Genomic DNA, 27,998 nt, shown 5'->3' with positions numbered 1-27,998 from the left:
TGTTTTTTGGTCCCAGCATGCTAAGTAGAACTCAACAGATTGCTTGGTTTGTTGTTCTGAGTTTTTCTTTTTTTTTCAATCTTTCATTTCGAGCTATTTGTTGAGATATCCTTAAACTTACATGTTTACTTCAGCCAACTGAGCTTTAACTAATTTCGTTAATGTTATTATGTATTCACTATATCTTATCCACGGTTTCTAAGGTTAATTTGACATAAAGTTGTCTACATTTTAGGTTTATTGTCCATTTTTTATTCTTGATCTATCTTATCTATTTACCATGTCTTTTGATAAATGCTGGATTTTTTTTTTACTAAAAGTGGTTTTGATTTTCGTTTCCTGTGCTGGATGTTTTTGAAACTTTGATTCTTCTTTTCCATTTTTTTAACTGATTGTTGACTCTTATGATTTGTCAGTACCTCTGATCAAGAATTCTGATATTCTGATACGTAATTTACTTTGCATATTTGGTTTTTTTTCGTCTCAGCTTCGTAATGGTACAACTCAACAGATTTCGTGGTTTGCTAGTTTTTTGTCATTTTGTTTCATTTCGGATCTATCATTTCGAGCCATTTTTTTTAGTTTTTGTCATTTTTGAGTTCTACTGTTTTTCTTAAAGTGCAAATTTTTGACATTGTTCTGTTTGTTCTTGGAGTTAGCTGTATTAGCCAGTTTGAGTTAGGTTATTTGAATATGCTAAATTTGAGTGCATGTTTATTGATTCTAATTTTAATCTGATAGGTAATTTACTCCTCTACATTTTTTATTCTTTTTTTGTCCGCTGGAGCGAAATAGGCGCGCTATTTGGAGTGTTTCTTTGCGTGTTGTTTTCCGAGCACATTTTTAATGACTGTTTTTTGGTTATTTCGGTTTTAAGTACTGGTTATTTATTTGAGTAAACTTTTTTGTTCCTCAACTGTGATCGTTGTTTCTGAATCTATGGTTTTCATTGAGGCTTTGGTTTCTCTGATGCTGGGCTCACTACGTCTGATCAGCGATTCTAGTTCTAACCTGATACGTAATTTACTCTTCTGCATTTTTTTGTTTGTTTTTGGTCCCAGTATGCTATAAGTAGAACTCAACAGATTACTTTGGTTGCTATTCTGTGTTTTTTTGTTTTCAATCTTTCATTTTGAGCTATTTTTGAGATATACTGAAACTTACATGTTCACTTCAGCCAGCTGAGCTTTGACTAATTTCGTTAATGTTATTATGTATTCACTCTTTCGTATCCTTGGTATCTAAGGTTAATCTGACATAAATTTGTCTACATTTTGAGGTTTGTCCCCTTTTTATTCTTGATCTATCGTTTCTATTTACCATGTCATTTGCTAAATGCTGTTTTTTTTACGAAAAGTTGTTTTGATGTTGGTTTCCTGTGCTGGATGTTTTTGAAACTTTGATTCTTTTCCATTATTTTTTTTTGAACTGATTATTTACTCCGCTGATTTGTCAGTACATCTGATCAAGAATTCTGAATTTATTCTGATACGTAATTTACTTTGCATTTTTCGATCCTTTTTCGTCTCAGCTTCGTAATGGTAGAACTCAACAAATTTCGTGGTTTGCTAGTTTTTTGTCATTTTGTTCCATTCGGATCTATCATTTCCAGCCTTTTTTTTGTCATTTTTGGGGTCTACTGTTTTTCTTAAAGTCCAAATTTTTGACATTGTTCTGTTTGTTCTTGGAGTTAGCTGTATTAGCCAGTTTGAGTTAGGTTATTTGAATATGCTAAATTCGAGTGCATGTTTATTGATTCTAATTTTAATCTGATAGGTAATTTACTCCTCTACATTTTTTATTCTTTTTTTCTCCGCTGGAGCGAAATAGGCGCGCTATTTGGAGTGTTATCTTGCGTGTTGTTTTCCGAGCGCATTTTTAATGACTGTTTGTTGGTTATTTTAAATTTTAAGTACTGGTTATTTATTTGAGTAAAAGTTTTTTGTTCCTCAACTGTGATCGATGTTTCGGAATCTATTGTTTTCACTGATTCTTTGGTTTCTCTGATGCTGTGCTCACTACGTCTGATCAGCGATTCTAGTTCTAACCTGATACGTAATTTACTCTTCTGCATTTTTTGTTTGTTTTTTGGTCCCAGCATGCTAAGTAGAACACAACAGATTGCTTGGTTTGTTGTTCTGAGTTTTTCTTTTTTTTTCAATCTTTCATTTCGAGCTATTTGTTGAGATATCCTTAAACTTACATGTTTACTTCAGCCAACTGAGCTTTAACTAATTTCGTTAATGTTATTATGTATTCACTATATCTTATCCACGGTTTCTAAGGTTAATTTGACATAAAGTTGTCTACATTTTAGGTTTATTGTCCATTTTTTATTCTTGATCTATCTTATCTATTTACCATGTCTTTTGATAAATGCTGGATTTTTTTTACCAAAAATGTTTTGATTTTCGATTCCTGTGCTCGATGTTTTTGAAACTTTGATGCTTCTTTCCCATTATTTTTAAACTGATTAATTACTCTGATGATTTGTCAGTACCTCTGATCAAGAATTCTGATATTATTCTGATACGTAATTTACTTTGCTTATTTGGTTCTTTTTTCGTCTCAGCTTCGTAATGGTACAACTCAGCAGATTTCGTGGTTTGCTAGTTTTTTGTCATTTTGTTTCATTTTGGATCTATCATTTCGAGCCATTTTTTTTAGTTTTTGTCATTTTTGAGTTCCACTGTTTTTCTTGAAGTGCAAATTTTTGACATTCTTTTGTTTGTTCTTGGAGTTAGCTGTATTAGCCAGTTTGAGTTAGGTTATTTGGATATGCTAAATTTGAGTTAATGTTTATTGATTCTAATTTTAATCTGATAGGTAATTTACTCCTCCACATTTTTTATTCTTTTTTGTCAGCTGGAGCGAAATAGACGCGCTATTTGGAGTGTTATTTTCGGTGTTGTCTTCCGAGTGCATTTTTAACGACTGTTTTTTGGGTTATTTCGGTTTTAAGTACTGGGTATTTATTTGAGTAAAACTTTTTTTGTTCCTCAACTGTGATCGTTGTTTCTGAATCTATGGTTTTCACTGATGCTTTGGTTTCTCTGATGCTGTGCTCACTACGTCTGACCAGCGATTCTAGTTCTAACCTGATACGTAATTTACTCTTCTGCATTTTTTGTTTGTTTTTGGTCCCAGTATGCTATAAATAGAACTCAACAGATTACTTGGGTTGCTATTCTGAGTTTTTTTCAATCTTTCATTTCGAGCTATTTGTTGAGATATCCTGAAACTTACATGTTTACTTCAGCCAGCTGAGCTTTAACTAATTTCGTTAATGTTATTATGTATTCACTCTATCTTATCCATGGTTTCTAAGGTTCATCTGACATAAATTTGTCTACATTTTGAGGTTTGTCCCTTTTTTATTCTTGATCTATCGTTTCTATTTACCATGTCTTTTGATAAATGCTGGATTTTTTTTTACCAAAAGTGGTTTTGATTTTCGTTTCCTGTGCTGGATGTTTTTGAAACTTTGATGCTTCTTTCCCATTATTTTTTAAACTGATTAATTACTCTGATGATTTGTCAGTACCTCTGATCAAGAATTCTGATTTTATTCTGATACGTAATTTACTTCGCATATTTGGTTCGTTTTTCGTCTCAGCTTCGTAATGGTAGAACTCAACAAATTTTGTGGTTTGCTAGTTTTTTGTCATTTTGTTTCATTTCAGGTCTATCATTTCCAGCCATTTTTTTGTTTGTCTTTTTGAGGTCTACTGTTTTTCTTGAAGTCTAATCTTTCAACATTCGCCAACACCTTTCAACATTCGCCAACACAGCTGTATTAGCCAGTTTGAGTTAGGTTATTTGAATTCGCGAAATTTGAGTGCATGTTTATTGATTCTCATTTTAATCTCATAGGTAATTTACTCCTCTACATTTTTAATTCTTTTTTCGTCCGTTGGAGCATGCTGAAGCAAAATAAGCGCGCTATTTGTAGTGTTATTTTCCGAGCGCATTTTTATTGACTGTTTTTGTGGTTATTTCGGTTTTAAATACTGGTTATTTATTTGAGTAAAACCTTTCTTTTGTTCCTCAACTGTGATTGTTGTTTCCGAATCTTTGGTTTTCGATGCTGCTTTGGTTTCTCTGATGCTGTGCTGACTACGTCTAATCAGCGATTCTATTTCAAACCTGTTACGTAATTTCTTCTGCGTTTTGGTATTTTCTTCTGCAGAAGATTGGTTTTTCTTTTGCAGTAGGTTTTCTTTAACTGATTGCCTTTACTGATGCTTTACTCACTACCCCTGATCAGCGATTCTAGTTTTATTCTGATTCGTAGTTTCTTCTTCTGAATTTTTCTTTCAATCTTTCATTTCGAGCTGTTGGTTGAGATATCCTGAAACTTACATGTTTACTCCAGCCAGCTGAGCTTTAACCTATTTCGTTAATGTGATGCATGTAGTCACTACGTTTAATCTTTGACTTCTAACGTCAGTCTGATAAAAAAGAAACTTCTCCATTTTGAAGTTTGTCAAATTGAATCATGCATTGTTTACTATTTTTAACCACTTTTTACTGTATTAGCCAATTTGACTAATGGATCTTTGATGATGCTAAGTTTTGGCCATTTAGATCACTGATTTAGTACCATGTTGCTTGCTAAAAACTGGATGTTTTTTTTGCTAAAGGTGGTTTTGATCTGCGTTGTTACCGTTGATAAATGTTCAGGAATCTTTGGTTCTTCTTTCGCAGTAGTTGTTCTTTAACTGGTTAATTACTCTTATGCTTTAGTCACTACCTCTGATTGCTGATTCCAATTTTTTTTTTCTGATTGTGATATGTAATTTACTCGTCTACTTTTTTGTTCTTTTATCAGCTGAGAGTGGTGTAGATAGAACTCAACACATTGCGTGGTTTGCTTGTTTTTAATAATATCTTTTATCATTATGAGCCATTTTTAAAAGATCTTTTTGCCAATATTTGAGGTCTACTTGAAGTCCTAAATTTTAACTTTTTTTGATGTTCTGAGGGTTAACTGTATTAACCAGTTCGAGTTATTTAACTAGTTTGAGCTATTTTTGAGTGACTTTTTACTGGTGATTTTTGCTGTTATACTAGTTATAAATACGGGTTTTTTAATTGAGCAAAATTATTTTTGGTTTGTTGTCTTAACAGTGATCGATATTTCTGAATCTAGAATTTTCTTTTGCAGTAGGTTTTCTGTAACTGATTGCCTTTACTGATGCTTTACTCACTACCCCTGATCAGCGATTTTAGTTTTATTCTGATTCGTAATTTACTCTTCTGAATTTTTTTGCTCAACACTTCTGATCAATGGTTCTATATTATTGTCTATGTTCTGAAAGCCGATTGCTGCCTCTGATCCGTGCGAATATTTGTTTGAGGAGTTATTTCATTTTGGCCGTTTTGATCACCCGATTTTGTGCTTCATTTTCAAAATGAAATTTTCAAATCTTCTCGATCCATCGTTTCCATTTACCATGTCGCTTGCTAAATACTGAATACTTATTTACCAAAGCTGATTTTCGTTTGTCTCGTTACCAGTGATGAATGCCACCTAAACTTGGGTTTCTTATTTTGCGGTAGTTTTTCTTAATTGATTGGCTACTCGGATTATTTACTCACTACCTCTGATCAACGATTTCAATTTTTTCCGATACACAACTTTTTGCTTTTTCTTCCATCGCCTCATTGGGGTATATATGAATCAAGAGGTTACGTTTTTTGCGAATTCTGCTTTTGCCTCTTTTTTACCTTTTCTTTGAGCTACGTTTGCCTAAGCAAATTTGTTTACTTGAGCCTTCTAAGCTTAATTAATCGTTTTCTTTGCCATGTATATGATCACTACCTCTGATCCATGACTTCTAACTTCAATGTGATGCAAACTTTTCTCATTTTTGAAGTCTCTTGTCACGATTTGAGTTTTAAAGTTATTTTTGTTACGGAATTTTTATTGTACATACTTTTCTGTGTTTGGGGGGTTTATAGTATAAGCCAGTCTGAGTAATGGTTCCCTGATTATGGGAATTCGGAGTGCTTTTTACTGATGATTTTTGTGTGAGAAACCTTTCGCTGCTAGAAACTTTTTGCTGCTTTTCTGCCGTATGAATATTTGTCTTAAAATTATCTCAATTTTGGCATTTTGATCAACCGTTTTAGTACTTTGATTTTTAATTGAAATTATTAATTTTTTTATTCTCGATCCATCGTTTCCATTTACCATCACGCTTGCGAAGTACATGATACTTATTTCACCAAAACTGGTTTTGATTTGCTTTGTTATCGGTGATTGATGTTATAAACCTTTGGATTTTTTTGCAGTATTTTTTAAACTCTGATTCATGACTTCTAACTTTAGTCTGATGAAATGTTTTCTCCTTTTTGAAGTTTATTGTCATTATTTGAGTTCTACAATTATTACTTTTTCCGGTATTTTTATTTTACACATTTTTCTGTGATTTGAGGGTTGATATTTTTAACCAGTTTGAATGATGGTTTCCTGGTTATGGGAATTTGCAGTGCGTTTTTACTGATGGTTTTTAAGTGAGAAACCTCTCGCTGCTTGAAAGCGATTGCTGCTTCTATTCCGTATGAATATTTGTCTTAGAATTATTTCAATTTTGGCCATTTTGATCAACTATTTTAGTACTTTGATTTTTAACTTAAATCTTGTTTTTGATCTGTCGTTTTCATTTACCATGTCGCTTGCTAAGTGCAGGATACTTTTTTTTGATTTGCTTCGGTTTTGATTTGCTTCGTTACCGGTGATTGATGTTTCCGAACCTTTGGTTGGTTCTTCCTTCTTCGGAGTAGTTTTTCTTTAACTGATTGGCTACTCTGATGCTTTGCTCACTACCTCTGATCAATGGTTCTTTTTAATAGCCGCCCTCATCTTTTCAGTCGGCTATTATAGCGCTCCTATTACATTTCAAAGAATTTGAATTGTATTGGTGCGCTGTGTTTTAAGATGTGTTCACACATTTTTTCAATGACTTTGATCTCTCAAAACGGGATAAACAGGTAAAGCCCGGCGGGTATTAAGTTTCATTAGAGGCCCAAAGTGGGCTTTAGTAGTCATTCAAGTGCTTAGAGTGGTGCAGCTGCTGGGACGGCCTTAATTTAAGGTCAAAAGGTCATTTTTAGGAGTTTTTCGGCTCAAAATGGTGCAAATTCTCATGTTTTTTGTGATTTTTTGAGATTTTTTGTTTGATTAGTCTTAGGTTGAAGTTATTAAAAGCTGATGAAGGCCTTTTACGAGACAAAATGGCTTGTTATGACCATTTTATGAGCTATATGTCGTGGTACTACAAACACAAACACACAAAATAATACTAATTTTTGCAATTTTTTTCAGGTTTTTTGAAAATTTTTGTCATTTTTTTTTAGTTTTTAACGCTTGGTGTCATGAAAACTCATCTAGGGTTTGATAAAGGGTTTGATGATAGTTTACTGCACAGTTTCTAGTGGTAATGGAACGGTTTTCAACTTTTTGACATCATGAATTTTAGCATTTTTTGAAAAAGTTGCAAATTTCATGAGGGGTTGGATATTATATTATTGAAAAATTTTTAGTTGCCATGGGATAGGTTTCAACTTTGAATATCACAATATTTATCAATTTTTTTGAACAAATTTGCATGTTTTTCAGTTTTTGAAAATTTTCATAATTTTTTCAGTTTTTCCAGTTTCAGGGACCAAGCAATCTCCTTTGAGGTTTGTTAATAAGGCACTGAATAGTTTCTAGTAACAATGGAATTCTTTTTATCTTTTTAATGTCTCGAATTTTAGCATTTTTTTTTTATAAGATCTTCAATTTTTTTAATGTTTCCTTAAGTTTTTGTCAGTTTTTGATATTCGTCCATTCTCAAGTGCAAGAAAACCTATTCCAAGTTCTGATGAAAAATTACTGCATGGTTTTCAGTTTCAATGGATTTGTTTTCAACAATTTAACCTTTCGACTTTTAGAAATTTTTTGAAAGAATTTGCAATTTTTTTAAACTATTTTTTTGTTTATTTTTTCTTGCCTCAGTAGCCAGGTAACCGCATCCAGGGTTTAACAGTATGCTATTAATAGTTGCTAGGGGGCAATTGAATGGCTTTCAACTTTTTAATAGAACGATTTTCTATTTTTTGCAATTTGAAGTTTTTTTCTAGAAGTTATTGCCTATCGATCTGAGCCAATGAGTTTTTTAAAGCTTGCAATTGGGTTACTGAATAGCATCTAAAGACATAGAAATGATTCTGAAGATATTTATATCACGATTTTTAGCAACATTTCTTGATAATTTGCAATTGATTTCTTTTTTTAAAAATTTTTTGGTCATTTTCGAGTTAATCGATCTTCAAGGGCCAATGAATATTTTTCAGGTCTTGCAGATATAATACTGGACCGATTTCAGAAACAAAAAAATGGTTTTGAACATATTTTTGTAATAGGTGTTTTTAAAAGGAAAAAAAAATTTGCCTGAGTTTTAAAAGCTTCGAGAGTTTTAGCAATGAGTGTTTTTGTTTAGTTTTGATTCTTTTAGTTTCTCAATTCTTTGATGATTTTTGTGTTCTGGCTGGCATTGTTCAATTGGTCTGCTGGTCAGGTAGATTAAGTCTGAGTTTTTCATTCAATTCTTTGAATTCTATTTCAGGACTTGTCCTGCTATGTTTTTTTTACTTCGTCGAATTTTTTTCCGCTTTACCATTTTGCCGCTTTTTCAGCATTTTGCGTGAAATCTTTTTGACTTCTCTAGGCTAGTTTTTCTCTTCTCTCATTCTGCTAAAAGTGATTTTGAACATCAGTTGCTCCGCAAAGCAATTCAAAATGAACAGAGTCAGTATAAAAAATTGAAGTCTGAAATAGAAACGGGATAAACCCATAAAGCCCTATTTTAGATGCCCCCTATTTGATCGTCGTTCCTATAAGTATTAGTTACCATCTCTAATGCTCATAGTAGCCCCTAATGCTTGGTAGTAGCCCCTCCAGCCTCTCTCTAAGAGACAGAACTTTGATCAACTACGAAATGCCATCAAAATAAATCGGACTTAAAAAATGTTTTTTTTTTTCAATATCTTCTGTTCTTTCAATCCCAATCATGTTTATTGGAATCAACGGCGGCTATTTTCCGGCAATCTGCCGGGTATGTTTTTATTGTGCTGCATTACTTATTTCTACGTTTCTTCATCTAGGCGGGTTTTGGTTTGAACTCAACAGAATGCGTTGTTTGCTAGCTTTACTTTATTTTTACATTTCCGACTGATCACGTTGAGCTGTTTTTGGGTATCCTTTTCAAGATATCCTAAAACAAATGTTTACTGCAGCCAGGTTAACTTATTTAACTGATTTCTTTAATGTTGTGTATGTGGTCACTACCTGTGATCTATCTGACATCAGTCTAATGTAAACTTTTCTTCATTCTTGAAGTTTCTTGTCAATATTGGAGCTCTTTGTTTTTACTATTTTCCCGACGTTCTTAATTGTACAAATTTTATGTATTTTGTGGGTTAATAGTATTAACCAGTTTTCCTGTTAAGTTTCTTGTCACTGTTTGAGTTCAACTGTTTGTTTATTAACTGGTTTTGATGATTTTCGTGACCATATGGCTATTTTTTCCTATTAATCGTAGTAATCCGTAGATCGTGTGTCGGAAACAAGTTACTTCTGTTACTTGTGTTTAGTATTTGTCTTCTCGGAATATTTATTTTATCAGTTGCGTTTTGATTCCATTTAGTTCAACTGCTATTCTGGTGAATCTCGAAGTTACCGGTGATTGATTTTTTCATCTCTTTTTTCATCTCTGTTTTTGTCGATTGGTTGTAATTTTTCCGACACCACATGTTACCACCAGTTCTACTTAGAACACTTTCTATACATATTAAAAATATAATGCTTCAGTCACTACCTCTGATCATTGTTTTTTTGCAATATTTGTTGAGTAGATTTTAATTAATGAATTGCTTGACGCATAAGTAATTACCTCTGATCAACTACTGTAATTTGGTAGCCTCTTGTTTTGCAATATTTACTTTTGACTTTCTGTAAGTCACAGTGCTTAACTGATTGTTGGTAAATTTCATTGTTCCTTTCTCTTCATTGTTCGGTTCTCGGTGTATTGATTCTCTATCTACTTTTTCGTTTAATAAGTATCGGAACCTTGATTTTTATTTTAGCCTTCTTTATGATGTATCTAGTCACTACCTCTGACCAATGATTCTTATTTTTCTTCTGAATTATTCATTTTGTTAGTATTGTGTCAAATTTTTTGTTGGTCGATTGAGAATTTGTTCGACGGGCTGGCATCCATCTTTTTGATATAGTGTAATTTTAAGGTGAATTTTAGTCAGTGTAGGTTGGGGTGTAATGGGACTTTCGAGGCCTATTTACCTGTAATGTTGTGTATATTGTGTATATTCAGTGTTGATAACTTGTACTTTTTGCTTTTTAAATAATCGAATACAGCTATTATATGCCCGAATTCAATGATTACTCATGATCAGTGTTTATATGTTCAGCAAGCTTATGTGCTAATCTAGTCAAGCATACTTACGATCTTTCTTTTTAGGAGGCAGCGAAAATCTGACCTATGAGGAGCAATTTTGTAGTGATGTTTTTAAATAACCGCGAGGCGATTGCTTTCAAATTTCTATTCTTATTTTTTTTTGCATGCAAACAGCAAAGATTGTCCCCGATGCGTCAGTTTTGGTATATTGTTATCAGCTGTACGAAGGAGCAGTAAATCACGTTAAGAGGTTTTTTGCAGGAGAGGAAAACAAGAGTCGACTAGGCAACACCGGCTGGTCTCTAATGGTGAAAACACTTTTGGAACACATGACAGCTCTCCCAAACTCTGTATTGTCTGGGCTGGCATTGCTCTCTGAACTGATTCCCCTCCCTCTGCCCATCATGTGCCCCTCGCTCCCAGTGAAGGATGGAGAGCTGCGCTTCATCCGAGAGAACAGAGCTAGGTGGGGTGTGAGTGTGATGCCTCACTGCAAGATGTTGTCGCAAATGCTGTCTGTGTTGATGAACTCTGCTAGCAGTCAGTTGAGCACTGTGGTGAAGAGGATTGCTTGTCAGGTAATTCACACAGTTGTATGACATTGGTTGATGTGTTCTTTTGATGCAATCTGCGGATTGGGGCGTAAACGTAAGAGTGGGAAGACTATAGCGGGAACTGTCACTTAGATGCTAGTTTGGGTTTGATGTATTTGTCCGGAGTATGATGTTTGTATTATGTGCCCCTGAACTAAATTTGTTGCTGACAAACGCATGCCCGCGCATACACGCAGTGAGGCTAACCTCATTAAGCTTCAGTTAGCTGCTACCAAAGCCAGCCCCTTCGCGGCAGTCGTTTGAGATTAATTCCTCTGACGTTAGTGGGTTATGTTTGCCATTTTAACTTGCATGCGCGTGTTTCAACTCGTATTTCGTCTGAACGAATTTAGTCTTTTGCAGCAATGCTGTTTTTGTTTTAGATTGCTGATCTGAGTCCTGAGCTATCTAAGACTATCATCCACTGTTTTGTGGACCGATTTTTGGACCTCAATGGAAAAGCTCCCGCCAATCAATTTGCAGACAAGAAGTGGACATACCAGGTATATTTCACCGGCGTTCTCTGCAGGGAAATGAAAAATTACTAATCCAAAATCAAGCAATAATGATTAAGTAGAATAATTTTTACAAAGTAGTGTTTTGGTGTCGTAGAAATTAAAAACTTTAAGGTATGTTTTTGAATAATTTGCTCGTTTGATAATTGTGTTTCCAAATTTTGGTGTAAATGGAAACTCACGTAAGCATATGTTATATTCTTACAAATTCTTTTCAGATTCGTCAAGTGTTGTCTTTCATTGATCATGCGGTGTCCCAACCAGCTGGCAAAGCGGCCTTCATCCAAATGCTGAGTGGCGAGGAGGAGGAATTCGAAACAATGAAGATATCGCAGTGCTTGGAACAAATGCTCATGTTTCTTGACATCGATTCCGCAGACGAAGATGCCGCCCAGTTCACAGATGTGCAAAATGAGATCAACTATTACGTAATCACTATTATGCAATCTTTGTGTGACCCTTCCGTCAGCCTAATCACTTTTGACCATTCGCAAAGTTTTATACCTGATGACGTAATTGAGACGAACACGCCTCCGAGTAAAATTGGTCGAATAATCTGTGAAGAGATATTCAAGCACGCAAGTAACAGAAGCCAAAGCATGTTTACATTCCACCATGCAATGAAGGCACTTGTTCTGCTTTGTTGTCATGATCATGTATTCGCTATTGTCAGATACTACTTGCTTGGGAATCCCGACACTTTGAAGAAGCTGTTGACTAAACTGCACCGTGAACAGAAATCGCAACGGGAAGAAGTGAACGTTAAATCATTCTTGTCGTTTCTCAATTTGCTGAGAGGCTCGACCGCCTCTGAGGATTTTTTGGGTTCCAATCGGTCGTTGTTTCTTACCCACGAGGAAATGTCAATATTGATTGGGACAGGCTCAAATGGGGAATACAGTCTGGAAAAGTATCCAGAAAAAATACAGGTACTTAAAAAAGTTTCTTTCGTAACCCCCAGCTACAACCACATCTGCACGTCACGATATCATAATGCTAATTTTTTATAGCTGCGAAGCTGTAAGCTGAGCGAAGCTATATTGCGGTGCTCTTGGTTTTTTTTTACGACACGAAGAGGAGTATTGGTTTTCTTAAGGTTTTTTTTTTACAGGAAGTAGATTTGTTCACGCGGCATTTTGACCTAAAAGCGAAAGTGAGAAAATCTGTCTTGGTGAACAGATTTTCGCTAAGCGAGAGAAGTTTTTTGATCATGCGCTACGTTTAGTGAATGACTTTTTGACTTTGAAAAGTAGTTTTTGACCGAATTGCACATATAGATAACCGTGGCTAAATAAAGTGGCCCAATTTTTTTTGCTTGTAATTTGGTTTTTTGTAGAAATTATTTTTATTCGATGCTAAATTGAAATGCGATCTTCAGCAATTGATGCCACAGTGTTTTGCGAAGCCTGAAAATGCGTTTCAAGTTCAAAATTGGCACATATTTCTTGATTTTTTAGTTAATTTTTGGCTTTTTTTCTAATAATTTTTTCATTTTTGGATCTTTTAACCGTCTTTTTGCCAAAAATCAGTTAATATGGCAGATTTGTTTTGACTATTTATATAATCAACACCGTTTTCTACCTTGGTGTAATTTTGTTTTATAAAATTGTACATATGCTAATCCGATTTTGGTAGTCTTTTTCCGATTTTTGTCAGTTTTTTTGTTCGTATTTTGGTTTACTAGAAAGGGTCTTTTTGTGCAACATGAGGGACTTTAATTTCGTTTCAATAAAAATTCAATCATTTTTTGGTGTTAAGTTTTTGAAAAACAGATAAAACTGTTTCATGAATGCAGTTTTTTGACCATTTTTTTTTGCAAAATATTTCAATGTTTCTTATGTTTGAATTCTGCTTTTCCTATTTTTTTTGTTCTCTTCAGGAGGATAGATCATTTGCATCGGATGACTAGTTAGCTTTTCTTTGTGTAGAATGCTGAACAATGAAATGTATTCGTTTTTCTTGATTTTTTAATTTGATTTTTAACTTTCAAAATCAAGAATCTATTTTTGTTACGGTGTTCCTCACATTGTGTCCAGATTCTTCACATTCTAGTTAGTATCATTCTAGCTTTGTCCTGTCACCTATTTATGGCACTTCTGTTTCTTGTTGATTGGTTTTTTCAGTTGTTAAAAAATTGAATGATTTTAGCTTTTTCTTAGATTTTCGTCATTTCTTTTGTTTGCAATTGATTTCATTCAACAAAAGGCAGTACTGAGAGTTTGCTAGCAAGCATTTTCCAAAATTTCCACTTAATACTATCTACTGCAACTTTTGTCGGGCCTTGGTGTTAATAAACAATTTTCTGCCTTTGAATATTCTTCTGCTGCGTATTTCTTTTCTATTATAAATTTAATTTTTGATTTAGTTTGAAATCATGTTGTCTGGCATATGTAGAATAAGGGAGAAGTGTGTGCTGTTTTGTGTCTTAGTTGCAGTGATTAGAAATGTACTTGTGGTTTTCTGATTCTTAAATTTGAGCATTCCCTTAAAAGATTTAACTTGTGTCTAAGGTTTATCTGCGGTTTGCTTTCCCGATCTTATTGAGATAAGAATCATGAAATATTTGAGAACAATTGATAGCCCTGTCAGCTGTTTCAGCCCATCAGTATTTTGACCTTCTTGTCTATTCCGGGTTTTTTTAACGTTACCAAACATTTTCAATAAAATAAGATTTTGCTGCATTTTGTTTCTCTTGCTGACAGTGGTTTAAGTTTCTACAATTTTTAGATCAGACAAGGGGAGGTAATGAGTTAATGGTTTAATACAAAAGGTAATTAATGACTTCCGCCGCAATTACGGTTTTATTTGTGAAGTTTTGACGCATCGAGTCGCTTCCGGAATTCTTCCGGCTATGTTTTTGTTTCGTCGTCTGACGCTCTTTTTTCGTTTTACATTTGTTCACACAGCAAAGCTGAAAAAGTCAAATTTTCTGAATGACTTCTTCATCTCACTAACGGCATTTGCGCGCGTGACGTCATTTCTTACTCGCTTTAGCAAAAGTTTTTAGGTCATTTGCGTGATGAGATTTTGATCATACGTGACTTACCTCACTCAATAAAATGACTTTTGCACTTTAAAACTTAAGTTTAGTTTGAATTTGTTTAAGGTCAAAGGAACTCATTTGTGCAGTTAAGGTCCCTAATAAGAGGCTTCTGCGGAATGAATTTTAACAAGCTTTATTAATTTATCGCTGAATGTTTTTTACTTAGTTTTTTGAGCGGCGTCGATTTTTTTTCAATTTAGATCTGTATCTGTTTCTATCTCTATTATATGGCACGCAGGTCTATTCTTTCGCAGCTATTCCGGCAATCTGCCGGCTATGTTAATAAATTTTACCTTGATTTTTCCTGAGAAACTTGTGCTAACCACAATTTTTTCTGGCCAGTCAATTATCGATCTTTTTTGAAGTTATCCCAGGAAATCTACTACTACCTTTAAAAATTCTCTGTTTTGAAAGGGATTTGAGATACAAATTTAGGGCCTCATTTAGATAAGCACACTTCAAGGCCATTTTTGCCATAATTTAAAACATTTGATAAATATTCCAAAATTGATTATTCTCCATCAAGTCATTTGACTTTCATCCAATGTGATGCATTTTTTTATGTATTTCGACAAATATAGTGTTCATATCGGGCGTTTTGTGCAGTTGTATAGGTTTTCGCATCTTCCTTAAAGGCTTAAATTAGCATCAGTTATCTGAGCTGAATTGAAATTCTCTGTTTTCATAAATTCAGATTTAAATACTACTCAACGGCTGTCTTCGATCAAGCTGTCCTCAGCTCAAGGAAAATTGAAAATAAACCTACAAACTGTGGGTATCACGAGCAAATAAATAGATAGGCAAAAGAAATACATAATTGGACGTTGATAGGTAGCTGATTCTATGTTCAGAGTGATTTCATAGGTTTTTTCTTAAGTATCCAAAGTTCGGGGTTTTTAATAGCCACCACCAGCCTCCCAACGGCTAATATTTAGATGTTTTCCTCTTCATAATCCAAGATTCTGATTGTATTGGTGCGATGTCGTTTTTTAATAGCCCCTATGCTGCAGCTGAGGCTATTATATGCCTTCTATTGGTTTTTACAATTCAAACAGTTTGAATTCTATTGGGCGCTGTCTTTTTTTAAGATCTGTTCACACATTTTCATGATTTTTGAAGTCAAATTGGAGTAGTGATTTTGGTCACGCCGAAACAGGACATGGAGCGAAAAAGCGAGTGGTTTTGCGGCGTGAAATTTTAAATTAGAGTGAGAAAACGGTGTTTGAACAAAAATTCGCTTTCTCGCTAGTGGCTTTCTCGCTAGTGGTCACATGCGACAATTTCAATTTAAATTTTACTGTTTTTAAATTTTTTTGATTGGATTTTTTTAATAGCCGCCCTCATCTTCTCAGCCGGCTATTATAGCGCTCCTATTTTTTTTACTTCGTCGATAAAAAAATGTTTCGCTTTACCTCATTTTGCCGCTTTTTCAACATTTTGCGTGATATCTTTTTGACTTCTCTAGGCTAGTTTCTCTCTTCTCTCATTCTGCTAAAAGTGATTTTGAACATCAGTTGCTCAGCAAAGCAATTCAAAATGAACAGAGTCAGTATAAAAAATTGAAGTCAGAAGTAGAAACGGGATAAACCCATAAAGCCCAATTTTAGATGCCCGCTATTTGAACGTCGTTCCTATATGTCTTAGTTACCATCTCTAATGCTTATTGGTATTGATAGTAGCCCCTGTAGCATGTCTCTAAGAAACAGAAGTATGTTATGTTCAACTACGAAATGTCATTAAAATAAATCGGACTTCAAAAATGTTTTTGTACAAAAATCTTTTTTTTTTCATTATCTTCTATTCTTTCAATCCCAATCATGCTTATTGGAATCAATGGCGGCTATTTTGCGGCAATCTGCCGGGTATGTTTTAAATGGCTTCGCAATCCATTCATAATTAATTGCTCTCAAACGAAGTTTGTAGCAATTATATTAGTCCTGTCGGTCTTTTTTATGCGATATTTCGCTTGACCGATTTTTCGTCTGACCCTTTTGACTTATCGTCGTCAAAAACGGGATAAACAGGTAGCGCCCAGCGGGCATTAAGTACTCTTAGGGCCTTTCACTATTGCCTCCACCCCCCACCGCGCTGTTGCCCCCCAACCCAGTGTTGCCCCCCCCCCCCCCCAACCCAGTGATGCCCTCCATCAGCCCCCGGTGCACACCCCCCCCCCGTGGCTAGCTACTGACGAAGCCAACCGCTCGCCGGTCGTTTGAGAGCAATTCGCCCGACGTTAGTCGGTTATGGTTCTTAGGACTAGTTTTTTGTTTGAACCGAATTTCCATTTCTCGCTAGTGGTTTTTGTTCACATGCGGCATTTTGACATTGATTTTCTGTTCTTTTTAAAAATTTTGTTCCGGTTTTTTTAGAAATGGTTTTCCTAATTTACTTATGGTCCGTTCTAGGTCTAGTTTTTTTGTTTAGTCAATGAAAGTTCTTTGAATTGTACGTCAGGACTTGTCCTGATATGCTTTTTTTCTTCAACAGTATTTTTGCTAAGACCACTTGACATCACAATCGCTTACTGTTCATTCTTTCACGCAATTTTAACTGAATTGCGTGCGTGACGTCATTTTTCGGTCTTAGTGGAGATTGTTCTTTTGGCGTTATTAAGTTTTTGGTCACATGTGATTTACCTCACCTTCAAAAATGACCTTTCACTCTGAAATTGACTTTTCTTTAATCAAAAGTAAAAAGGTCAACTGATCGCGTGTCACACTAATTGAAGAGGATTGAAGGGTATTTGAGGGAAGCTAATAGTAGCAGCAATAAGTTAAACATTTTCCTCATCAAAATATAGCATCACCGCATTTTGAGAAAAAGTTTTGTTCTTGGTCTTTTTACTATTGTTTTGACACTACAAATCTACAAAGCTTTTGCGGTCATTTTTTAGCAAACTGCCAGCTATATTAAAAATTTTGGCTTTTTGATGTGAATGAGAATCAAATTAGAGTGGTGATTTCTGTCGCCGGACAGACGCTGGATTTCTGACGCTGGAGTAGAAAACGGAGCGAAATGACTATTAGGTTTTCAGCGTATTTTCAAACTACCCGTCATTTTCAAACTACCCGTCTAGTGGAGTTCTAATTTGGTGTATGAACATTTTCCGGTCATTAATGGCAGGTTTCATTGGTTGCGAAGTCCGCATGAGTGAATCAAGTCATTCCCCTCTGCTCATAGCTAAATGTTTCTTTGACTCTAACGCAGTTTTCAGAAAATAATTGCGAGTTTTTTAATTAACTTTTGTTGGTCATTTTGTTATCTTACCAATTAGGGAATTTAAGGGCAGACGTCATTCGGTGATAATGAGACATAAATGAACCTTATTTTTGGTTCAAATTCGCCGATGGCGACTTTTATAGCTTTGAGACTGTTTTAAAAACAAATTGCCTGCATTTGATGTGCATTTTGATGTCTTATCTGTTGAGTCCACTAATTGATGGTCTTATCGGCTGTTACTGAGGCATAAATGACTTCACCCTTTATTTTCAACTTCACCCTTTGGTGGATTCACCCTTTGGTGGATTTTAGAGTTGTGCCCGTTTTTGTTCTTTTTCTTTTAGTCTTGCTGTCTAGTCTAAATAATAAAAATTCTCATTGCCGTTATCTTGCTGTCTATTTTTTGACATTCATCTGCTTCAGATGTTAGCTTTTATGTTTGATGACTTAGAAACCAACTGTCTTTGAAATGTTTTAGCGAATTTTTGAATCTTGCCTTTATCGCGCCTTTTTGTCTTTTTTCAACTAATGGGATTAAGAGATATATTTTTTCTAAAGTTATAGGTATCAGGTCGTTGATGATTTTGCTATTTAGGTGTCAAGTTTTTAAGTTATTTAGTTTTAAGTTTTTTCTGAGGCCATTAACTATCAAAAAGAATCTGGTTTTGCAAATTTGGTTTCAGCTTTTTTATTTTCTCCTTGATGTGGCTAAGATTTCTAGAAAAATTATTCCAAGGGTGCGTAGTGTCAGTAGTTATACAAAGTGGTGTTAATGGTGCTTTTTTATGGCCTTAATTTTTGAAAAAAATAATGTCTTATGCTTTGTTGACCAACAAAGTTTAATTTTGCTGGAAAATATTGATGTTTAGATCATTATTTCTTTCAGTTCTGTGGTTTTTAGTTCAGGACTTGTCCTTCTATGTCTTTTGAGTGGGCTTTACTTTTCGATCACGTTTTTCGTTTTGTTGCCAATGTATATTTTTTAAACCTGATACCTTATCACAACAGAGTTTGGGTCAAAATCAATGGTAATTTTGCTTGACCCTAATGTCTGAAGTACATAAGGGCAAGCGAGTACTTGCAAACATGACAATATTTCGAGCATCACTTTGAAATGACTTTTTGCTCTTGGTTTTGTAACTTTGGTAATGTTTTTCTGCGTGCATAATTAAGTTTAGTCTAGTCGAGTACTGTTGACGCTAAATTTAATTCTTACGCTTCCAACATTTATTTGAATTATTAATAGCCTCCGTCAGCCTCTCAACGGCTATTTTTTTATGCGTTCTCTTATTTTACTACTCGGAGAGGAGTATTAATTTTCGATCGGTCTTTTTCTGTTTTTTTTTACAGGAAGTATTGTTCGTGCGGCATTTTGACGTAAAGGCGAAACTGAGAAAGGCCGTCATGTTGAACTGATTTTTGCTGAGCGACAAAAATTTTTTGATTTACGCGCTGCGTTCAGTGAATGACTTTTTGACGTGTTTTTGAACGGCGCATAGAAAATGTTTGAGAAAATTTCTTTGATAGAACGGCGCATATGGATAACCGTTTGAGGACGCTTTTCGTCGATCTGGCTCATTTTTCTAGCTGTAATTTGGCGTTTTGTAGAAATAGTTTTTAGTCGATGCTGCATTATTATGTAACATTCTGCATTTGATGCCAGAAAGTTTTGCAGAGCTTAATTATTCTTTTTGAGTGTAAATTTGCTTATTTTTTCTCAATTTTTTAGTTGATTTTTCGATTTTTTCATTATATCTTTATTTTTGGATTTTTGAGCAGATTTTCTGAAAAATCAGAGTATATGGCAATGTTTGTTTGGCAACGCGTGCTTTGAACAAGTCTTTTGAACCTGAGGACTTTTTTGCAATTTTTTTCCTGTTTTTCTTTGTTTGTATTGGTTTTTGGTTTTAATTAGTAGGAAAAGTCTTTCTGTGCACAGCAAGTGGTTTAATTTAGTGTTTAATTGCTCTCAAACGAAGTTTGTAGCAATTATATTATTCCTGTCGGTCTTTTTTTAATGCGATTTTTCGCTTGACCGATTTTTCGTCTGACGCTTTTGACTTTTCGTCCTCCAAAACGGGATAAACAGGTAGCGCCCAGCGGGCATTTAGTTCTCTGAGTGCCTTTCAGCTATGTTTCAGCTCAAACTGTTTTGGATACTTATACTTATGGTGTGAAGGGTGGTTCGTAGAAGTTGAAGACACCCCCACTGTTGACCCCCCTATTGTCCCAACCCCCCACCGCGCTGTTGCACCCCACCCCAGTGTTGCCCCCAATCAGTCTCTAGTGCACCCCCCCCCCCCCCCCCCCCCTCCAGAGGCTAGGTACTGACGAACAACCGCTTGCTAAAACCGCAAATTTATACTATTTTGCATTTTTTTCCAAGCTCTTTGAAAATGTTTGACCTTTTTTGTTTTTATCATTCCTAGGTGTCAAAGAACCTCCTCTAGGGTTTGATAATAGGTTACTGAACTGTTTCTAGTGGTAATGGAATGGTTTTAACATTTTAACACCACGAATTATAGCAATTTCTTGAGAAAACTTGCTATTTTTTTAAAAAAAATTTTCGACATTTTCCTCTCTCTCAGGTCTTTCCAGACCCAGGGGCCACAAAAGTCCTATCCTAAGGGGTTTGATAAAAAAATTACTGACAAATTTTTAGTGGCCATAGAATAGTTTTTCAACTTTTTAATGTGAAAATTTTTAGCAATTTTTTGATAAAACTTGCTTTTTTTCAAGTTTTTTCGACATTTTTCTTCGTTCTTTAGTTTTTGTCAACCTTAAGAGCCAACGAATTGCCTCTAGTGTTTGAATACATGTTACTGAATAATTTCTAGATTAAATGGAATGTCTTGCAAGATTCTAACATTACGAATTTTAGCATATTTTGGATATTTTTTGCCAATTAATTGTGTTTTTAGTCATTATTCAGATTTTTTGAGCCTCAAGGGTGAAAAAGCTTCCGTTACAGTTTGATCATAATTAACTGGAAAATTTTTGTTGGTCAAGGATTAATATTCAACTTTTTAACCTCACAAGTTTTAGCAATTTTTTTTAGTAAAATTTTCAACTTCAAAGGTTCTTTTGAATTTTTTTGTCATTTTTTACGTTTCTCTAGCCTCAAGAGCCAAGGATCTTCCGTTTGTGTTTGATAATATGTCACTGCATAAATTATAGATAAAATGGAATGTTTTTCAAGGTTTTATTATCACGAATTTAAGATTTTTTTTTAATTTTTCATGTTTTTGAATTTTTTCCGGCAACAGAGGCCCTGGGACCTACTCCAAGGTTTGATAGTAAGCTGCTGCTTAGTTTCTAGAGTTAATGAGATCGTGATCAACATTTTTGTACTCCAGTTTTAGTAATATTTGGATAAAACTTTTCAAATTTTTTTGTTCCAAGTGTATGGATCTTTATGAGCCTGTGAATCTATTTCAGGCTTGAAACAGGGATACCGGATAGTCTCTTAAGACAATGAAATTGTTCTTAAGATATTAATGTCTTGAATTTCAGCAAAGATTTTTTAAACTTTGCAATTTTCAATTTTCATTTTTTTGTCTTTCTATGAGTTTAACGACCATTACTGGCCAACGAAACTTTTCAAGTCTCGGAGATGGGTTACTTGACAGAACTTACTTGACAGACAAAAAATGATCTTGAACTGCTTTATTACGGAGTTGAAAACTTTTTTTAGTTTTGCATTTTTCAGTTTTTTCTATATGATTTATTTATTAACAAGGTTAGATAACTAGAAGTTGAAGTGTCGAATCCAATCATGGAAGATATTCATGTCTCTTTCGGTTAGGGTTCCTTTCCCTCTCTTTCTCGTTCACGTATCATCTCTCTCTCTCTCATACACACACACTCTCTCTCTCTCTCTCTCTCTCTCTCTCTCTGTTTATGCCGCACTTCAGCTGCTGTTATGTAGCGTAATGTCATCATCTCTGATCCTCATTATCAATGAGTTATAGTTGAAATATTTTTTATCATAATTGATCTAACAGGCACTTTTTAGGAAACCATTGTTAATTGCTTTCGAAAGTAATTTGTAGAAAATATATTTATCCTGTTTGTCTTTTATGCAATTTTTTGCTAGGCCGATCTTTCAACTGACCCAGTTGACTTTTGTCTTCAGAAACGGGATAAAGAGGTAGCGCCCTGAGGCCAATCGCTCGTCGGTCGTTTGAGAGTGGTAGTCGGTTATGTTAATTAAAATTCATTTGTTTTTTTTACTTTAAATCTTTGAAATTCGATGAAATTTTGTTTCCTACTTTAATTGTAAAAATTCCGAATTTAAATGTTTTTTTTAGATATTCAATGTTTTGACATTTTTTGTTAAGTATTTTAGTTTTTTGAATCTCTGTAGTCTGTTTTTAATTGCTCTTGAACGAAGTTCATAGAAATTTTTGTAAACGTGTTGGTCTTTTTTATGCAAAATTTTTTGCTTAACCGTTTTTGCGCTTTTCTTCTAGAACATTCTTTGACTTTTCAAGTGAATTTTTCATGCTTTCGTTGTTCATTTTTGAATGATCTCTATTGCTCTCACTCAGAAGTAAAGCCTATTGCTAATTTAAAATCGGTTGCAGAATGGTAAAATTTTGGGTCTGATAGACGAGTGGGCAGTGCATCTGGTTATGGAGCGGGAGGTCAGTTGTTCGAATCCCGTTGAGGTGGAATGTTTTTCCACCCGTCTGTCGTTCCAGAGCAATTCTTCCGACATTATTCGGTTTATGTTTTATTTAGGAATTAGTATGACTGTTTAAAATTTTTCAACCAGGAGTGCTAAATAATTATATGCATTTATTTTTTGATCGATAATCTTTAAAACAGGTGTTTTTAAAACAGGATGTAAAAGTCAACGCCGCATGTCGTAAATGTTTAGGTCAAACGGCTGAATAAATTGACGAGCAGAGACAAGAGAGAGGTTTTTGTTGTTATAATTATTTTTTGAGAGAGAGCGAACAAAGTACGTGTGAAAAGTTTTCGCTAAGCGGGCAGAACTTTTCGATCACTTGTGGCCTTTTCAAAAGAGTTTCTCTTTAGCAGACTCCAATTTTTTCAATCAATATTGTTCAGTAATTTTTCTAGCAAGTATTAGTGTGTTTCGAAGATTTTTTGAACATTGTTTGTTTTCGGAACCAAATATTACACTTACATATTCTATTTTCAGCTATTTTTACCATTTTGCGTTGATTTAAGCTGCGCTGGTAATTTTTGTATACCTCATTTTGTATAGCATTTGCGAAATTGTGTGGCTGATATTCGTTGTTTTAGCAATTTTGTGGTCCTTCATTTTGAGGTATATTTTTCTCAATTGTTTTTTAAAGAAAATTAGCAGAACTCGAGCACTTTTTCGCCGATGTTTTCATTTATTGCTTATTTATGGTTTTTTTTAAATATTTCTGATCTTACTCTTCTCGCTGTAGTTTTTCTCAATCAATTCTTATTTAAGAGTTCTTTTATAGGTGATGCTACTATGAGGTGACTCTCCAAGTCTAGACATTAGACTTTTCACTCAATTAAATTACACAAATTTCTATTTTCCAGGTTTTAAGTTCTTGGCAGTTTCCAATAATCTCTTGATATTTCTTTCCTGCGTTTGGATGAATGACTGATCTAGCAGAAAAATTTATAAAAGGTTTGCGCCAAATAATGGTTGTGATGAAACTAAACATCTTGAAAGTTAATTAAAAATTTGTTTAGATGAATTAAACGATTTTCTAATTTTTTCAGCTGTTTTGTCCTTTTTATTTTGTTTGTTGTTTGTTACTTTTCCGTCAAACAATTGTTAGTTGTCTAATCCACAAGAGAATATAGTTAACATTTGCGCGGTTTAATGGCTCGGAAATTGTATATAGCGTTTGTAGAGATTTTTCATGAGAATATTACTTTTCGGTTTTGGCCGTCATATTGAACCCATTTTATGAGGTTGTCTGCCAATTGTTATTATTTTGTCGCGAACTACCTGTATGAGAGGGTGTCTTACCAATGGTTTTTATTTTAGAGTGGAATCTAAAATTAATTATCAGATGGTGTATCAGTTTTTGTCAGTTAGTTTTCTCGTGACCTTTCTTGTTGTTTTTTAAAATGCGTAGTATAATTATGTAGAATGTGATTTAGGTAAGTGAGGATGCCCACTCTTCTACTTCGAGGTGTTTTTGGAGTTCTTCCGGCTATGTTTTTCAATTCGCTTTATCTTTTGATCTCGTTTTACATAATTCACGTTTTTCACGACTAGTGACTAGTGACTTACCTCACTCACTGTTTCAACTGAATGGATTTTGATTTTTTTGCTCATTGAATTAAGCAATGTTGTGAATACGGTCAATATCAAAAGATCAAAATCAAAGAAACGGGATAAACCGATAAAACCCGTGGATTAATTTATTGGGCATTAGGTTATCAAAGTTCATTAGAGTGTTTGCGCGTCATTAACGGCTGCTAGTTTCCTTCATTTTGCCATCCTGCATTTTGCTGTAGGTAATTAAAAGCCGCCCTCATCTTCTCAGCCTGCTATTATAGCGCTCCTATTTTTTACAATTCAAAGAATTTGAATTGTATTGGGGCGCTGTGTTTTTTTTTTTAAGATGTGTTCACACATTTTTCAATGACTTTGATCTTTCAAAACGGGATAAACAGGTAAAGCCTAGCGGGCATTGAGTTTCATTAGAGGCCTAAAGTGGGCTTTAGTAGTCCTTCAAGTGCTTAGAGTGGTGCAGCTGCTGGGATGGCCTTAATTGAAGGTTGAAGGGTCGTTTATAGGAGTTTTTGGGCTCAAAATGGTGCAATTTTTCATGTTTTTTTGTGTTTTTTTTTGAGTTTTTTGTTTGATTAGTCTTAGGTTGAAGTTTTTAAAAGTTGAAGAAGGCCTTTTTTGAGACAAATTTATTTTTTTATGACTATTTTATGAGCTATATGTTTTGGTACTACAAACACAAACACGCAAAATGATACTAATTTTTGCAGTTTTTTTCGAGTTTTTTGAAAATTTTTGTCATTTTTTGAGTTTTTCCAGCTTCAGGGGGCAAAGAATCTTCTTTGAGGTTTGATAATAGGGCAGTGCATAGTTTCTAGTAACAACCAATTGGTTTTCAACATTTTAGTTTCAAAATTTTAGCACATTTTTGATAAAATTTGCAATTTTTTTCAAGGTTTTCTAAAGTTTTTGTCAGTTTTTCGTATTTGTCCATTCTCAAGTACCAAAAAACCTTTTCCACGGTCTGATGACAATTGCTGCATGATTGTTAGTTTCAGGGGATTTGTTTTCAACAATTTAACCTTTCGAATGATAGAAATTTCTTGATAAAATTTGCAATTTTTTAAGTTTTCCAAAACATTTCTTTTAGTCAGTTTTTCTCACCTCAGTAGCCAGCTAACCTCATCCAAGGTTTGATAGTATGTTATTAAATATTTGCTAGGGGGCAGGTGAATGGTTTTCTACATTTTATTTGAAAGATTTTCTATTTTTTGAAATTTGAAATTTTTTCTAAAAATTTTTCCCTATCGGCCTTGATCCCATGAATTTTTGAAGGCTTGGAATTGGGTTACGGGATGGCGTCTAATAGCCTCTAGATACACAGAAACAATTCTGAAGATTTTAATATCACGATTTTCCGTAACATTTCATTAAAATTTGCAATTGATTTCTTTCTTTTAATTTTTCGGTCATTTTCGAGTTAATCGATCTTCAAGGGCCAATGAATTTCTTTCAGTTAATACAGATATAATACTGGACCAATTTCAGAAACAAAAAATGGTCTTGAACGTAATTTTGAAATAGGTATAATTAAAGAGATCAAATTTTGCCTTAGGGGTAAAAGCTTCTAGAGTTTTAGCAATGAGTATATTTTTGTTCATTTTTTTTATTGTTTTGATTTCTCAGAATTTTGGAGATGATTTTGTTTGTGTTTTTGCTAGCTTTCTTCACGTTATATGCTGGTCAGGTAGAGTACTTCTAAGTTTTTGATTCAATTCTTTGAATTGTATTTCAGGACTTGTCCTGCTATGTTTTTTTACTTCGTCGAATAAAAAAATGTTTCGCTTTAGCTCATTTGCCGCCTTTTCAACATTTTGCGTGAAATCTTTTTGACTTCTCTAGGATAGTTTCTCTCTGCTCTCATTCTGCTAAAAGTGATTTTAAACATCAGTTGCTCAGCAAAGCAATTCAAAATGAACAGAGTCAGTATAAAAAATTGAAGTCAGAAATAGAAACGGGATAAACCCATAAAGCCCAATTTTAGATGCCCGCTATTTGAACGTCGTTCATATAAATATTAGTTACCTCTCTCTAATGCTTATTGTTATTGATAGTAGCGCCTGTAGCCTCTCTCTAAGAAACAGAAGTATGTTCAACTACGAAATGCCATCAAAATAAATTGGACTTAAAAAATGTTTTTGTACAAAAATCTTTTTTTTTCAATATCTTCTGTTATTTCAATCCCAATCATGCTTATTGGAATCAATGGCGGCTATTTTCCGGCAATCTGCCGGGTATGTTTTGTTTTTTTTTAAATAATTTTCGTTAGATATTTTATTCTGCAACTATTAATTAATCAGAACAGTAAGAACTCTTTAAAAACATCCGAATATCATATGTCATTGATTTGTCGAGAAATGTATTTGATGCTTCAGCGCGAAGGAACATCTTTGAGTGGTTCTACTGAGGATGCTTTGAGATCTCTTCTCACATACCTGAGCAATCCATCGAAGACTGAGCTATCTAATGCAAGTGGGGCTGATGTGTCCACTGCCACTGCTGGACCCAATGTTTCCCCTAGAATGTCACTCCAGGTACGTCTACCCGTAGTTTTATTTTTTCATTGTTAAAAGCTGTCCATATATTGATCCATTTCTGTTGCTTTATTGAGCTTCTTTACTCTATTGTGTACAACACATGCTGAAAATACTGATAAGGGTGATGTGCATTATTTTAACATCATTTATTAGACAAAAATTGCATCAATTGCTTATAATTCGTGGTTAAAAAAACTCACTGGCGTTCCTATCAGCTTTAGCATCTTTCCTGGTCCGTAATTACATATTTTCTCCATTTATCTCAGTGGGTATGCTGTTGCCTAAGATGTGTTCACGTTTTTAATTGCTCTCAATCTCTTAGAGCAATTATAATAGTCCTTGGCCGTTTTACTTAGGTTTTTTTAGCTGAAGTGAGTTTGTTCACATAAACTTTTGTTGTCGAACGTTGATAACTGATTTAGAATGTTGTCTGTTGACTTCTGTTTTCAAACTTAGGATTTTAACACTAGCTTAGTTATTTGTACATAGTAATTAGGAACTCCTGGTAATCTTCAAGGTCGAAGGGTCATTTTGAGAAGTTTTTTTATAGCTGTAAGCTGAGCGTAGCTATATTGCGGTGCTTTTGGTTTTTTTACAATTCAAAGAATTTGAATTGTATTGGGGCGCTGTGTTTTTTTTTAAGATGTGTTCATACATTTTTCAATGACTTTGATCTTTCAAAATGGGATAAACCGGTAAAGCCCAGCGGGCATTAAGTTTCATTAGAGGCCCAAAGTGAGCGGTAGTAGTACTTCAAGTGCTTAGAGTGGTGCAGCTGCTGGGATGGCCTTAATTAAAGGTCAAAAGGTCATTTTTAGGAATTTTTGGGCTCAAAATATTGCAAATTTTTTGTGATTTTTTTGGATTTTTTCTTGTTTTAGTCGTACGTTGAAGTTTTTGAAAAATGATGAAGGCCTTTTCGGAGACAAAATAACTTGTTATGATAATTTTATGAGCTATATGTTTTGGTACTACAAATACAAACATGCAAAAGTATACTAATTTTTGCAATTTTTTTCAAGTTTTTTTTGAAAAATGTTGATTTTTTGAGTTTTTCCAGCTTCAGTGGCCAGGAATTGTCCTTTGTGGTTCGACAAGGGAGCACTGCATGATTTGTAGTAATAACGGATTGGTTTTCAACATTTTATTGTACCGAAATTTGACATTGACAAGTTTTTGACAATTTTTGATATTTTTGCATTCTCAAATGTCAGAAAACCTATTCCACGGTCTGATAAAAAGTTACTGCATGGTTGTTTGCTTCAATGGATTTGTTAGCAACAATTTAGTTTTTCGAATTTTAGAAATTTTTTGATAAAATTTGCAATTTCAAGTTTTTTCAAAACATTTGTCTTATATTCAGTTTTTCTTG

The 27,998-nt window shown here is 34.2% G+C and overlaps 1 protein-coding gene across 5 annotated transcripts in view; it reads left to right on the top strand.

Annotated features, from left to right (window-relative positions):
* Positions 1-27,998, top strand: part of LOC142339431 (protein virilizer homolog) — a 170,455-nt gene that overhangs the window by 108,067 nt on the left and 34,390 nt on the right. For all 5 annotated transcript variants that reach the window (XM_075389459.1, XM_075389461.1, XM_075389458.1 and 2 more), the window contains exons 17-20: positions 10,725-11,041; positions 11,440-11,559; positions 11,790-12,500; positions 26,465-26,623. In XM_075389459.1, coding sequence (XP_075245574.1) covers positions 10,725-11,041; positions 11,440-11,559; positions 11,790-12,500; positions 26,465-26,623 — 1,307 coding nt within the window. The remainder of the gene's footprint in view (positions 1-10,724; positions 11,042-11,439; positions 11,560-11,789; positions 12,501-26,464; positions 26,624-27,998) is intronic.

The sequence above is a fragment of the Convolutriloba macropyga genome, chromosome 5 (genome assembly GCF_964194025.1).
Source record: "Convolutriloba macropyga chromosome 5, txConMacr16.3, whole genome shotgun sequence".
In the NCBI taxonomy this organism is placed as follows: Eukaryota; Metazoa; Xenacoelomorpha; order Acoela; family Convolutidae; genus Convolutriloba; species Convolutriloba macropyga.
This window is presented reverse-complemented; position numbering and strand designations above follow the sequence as displayed.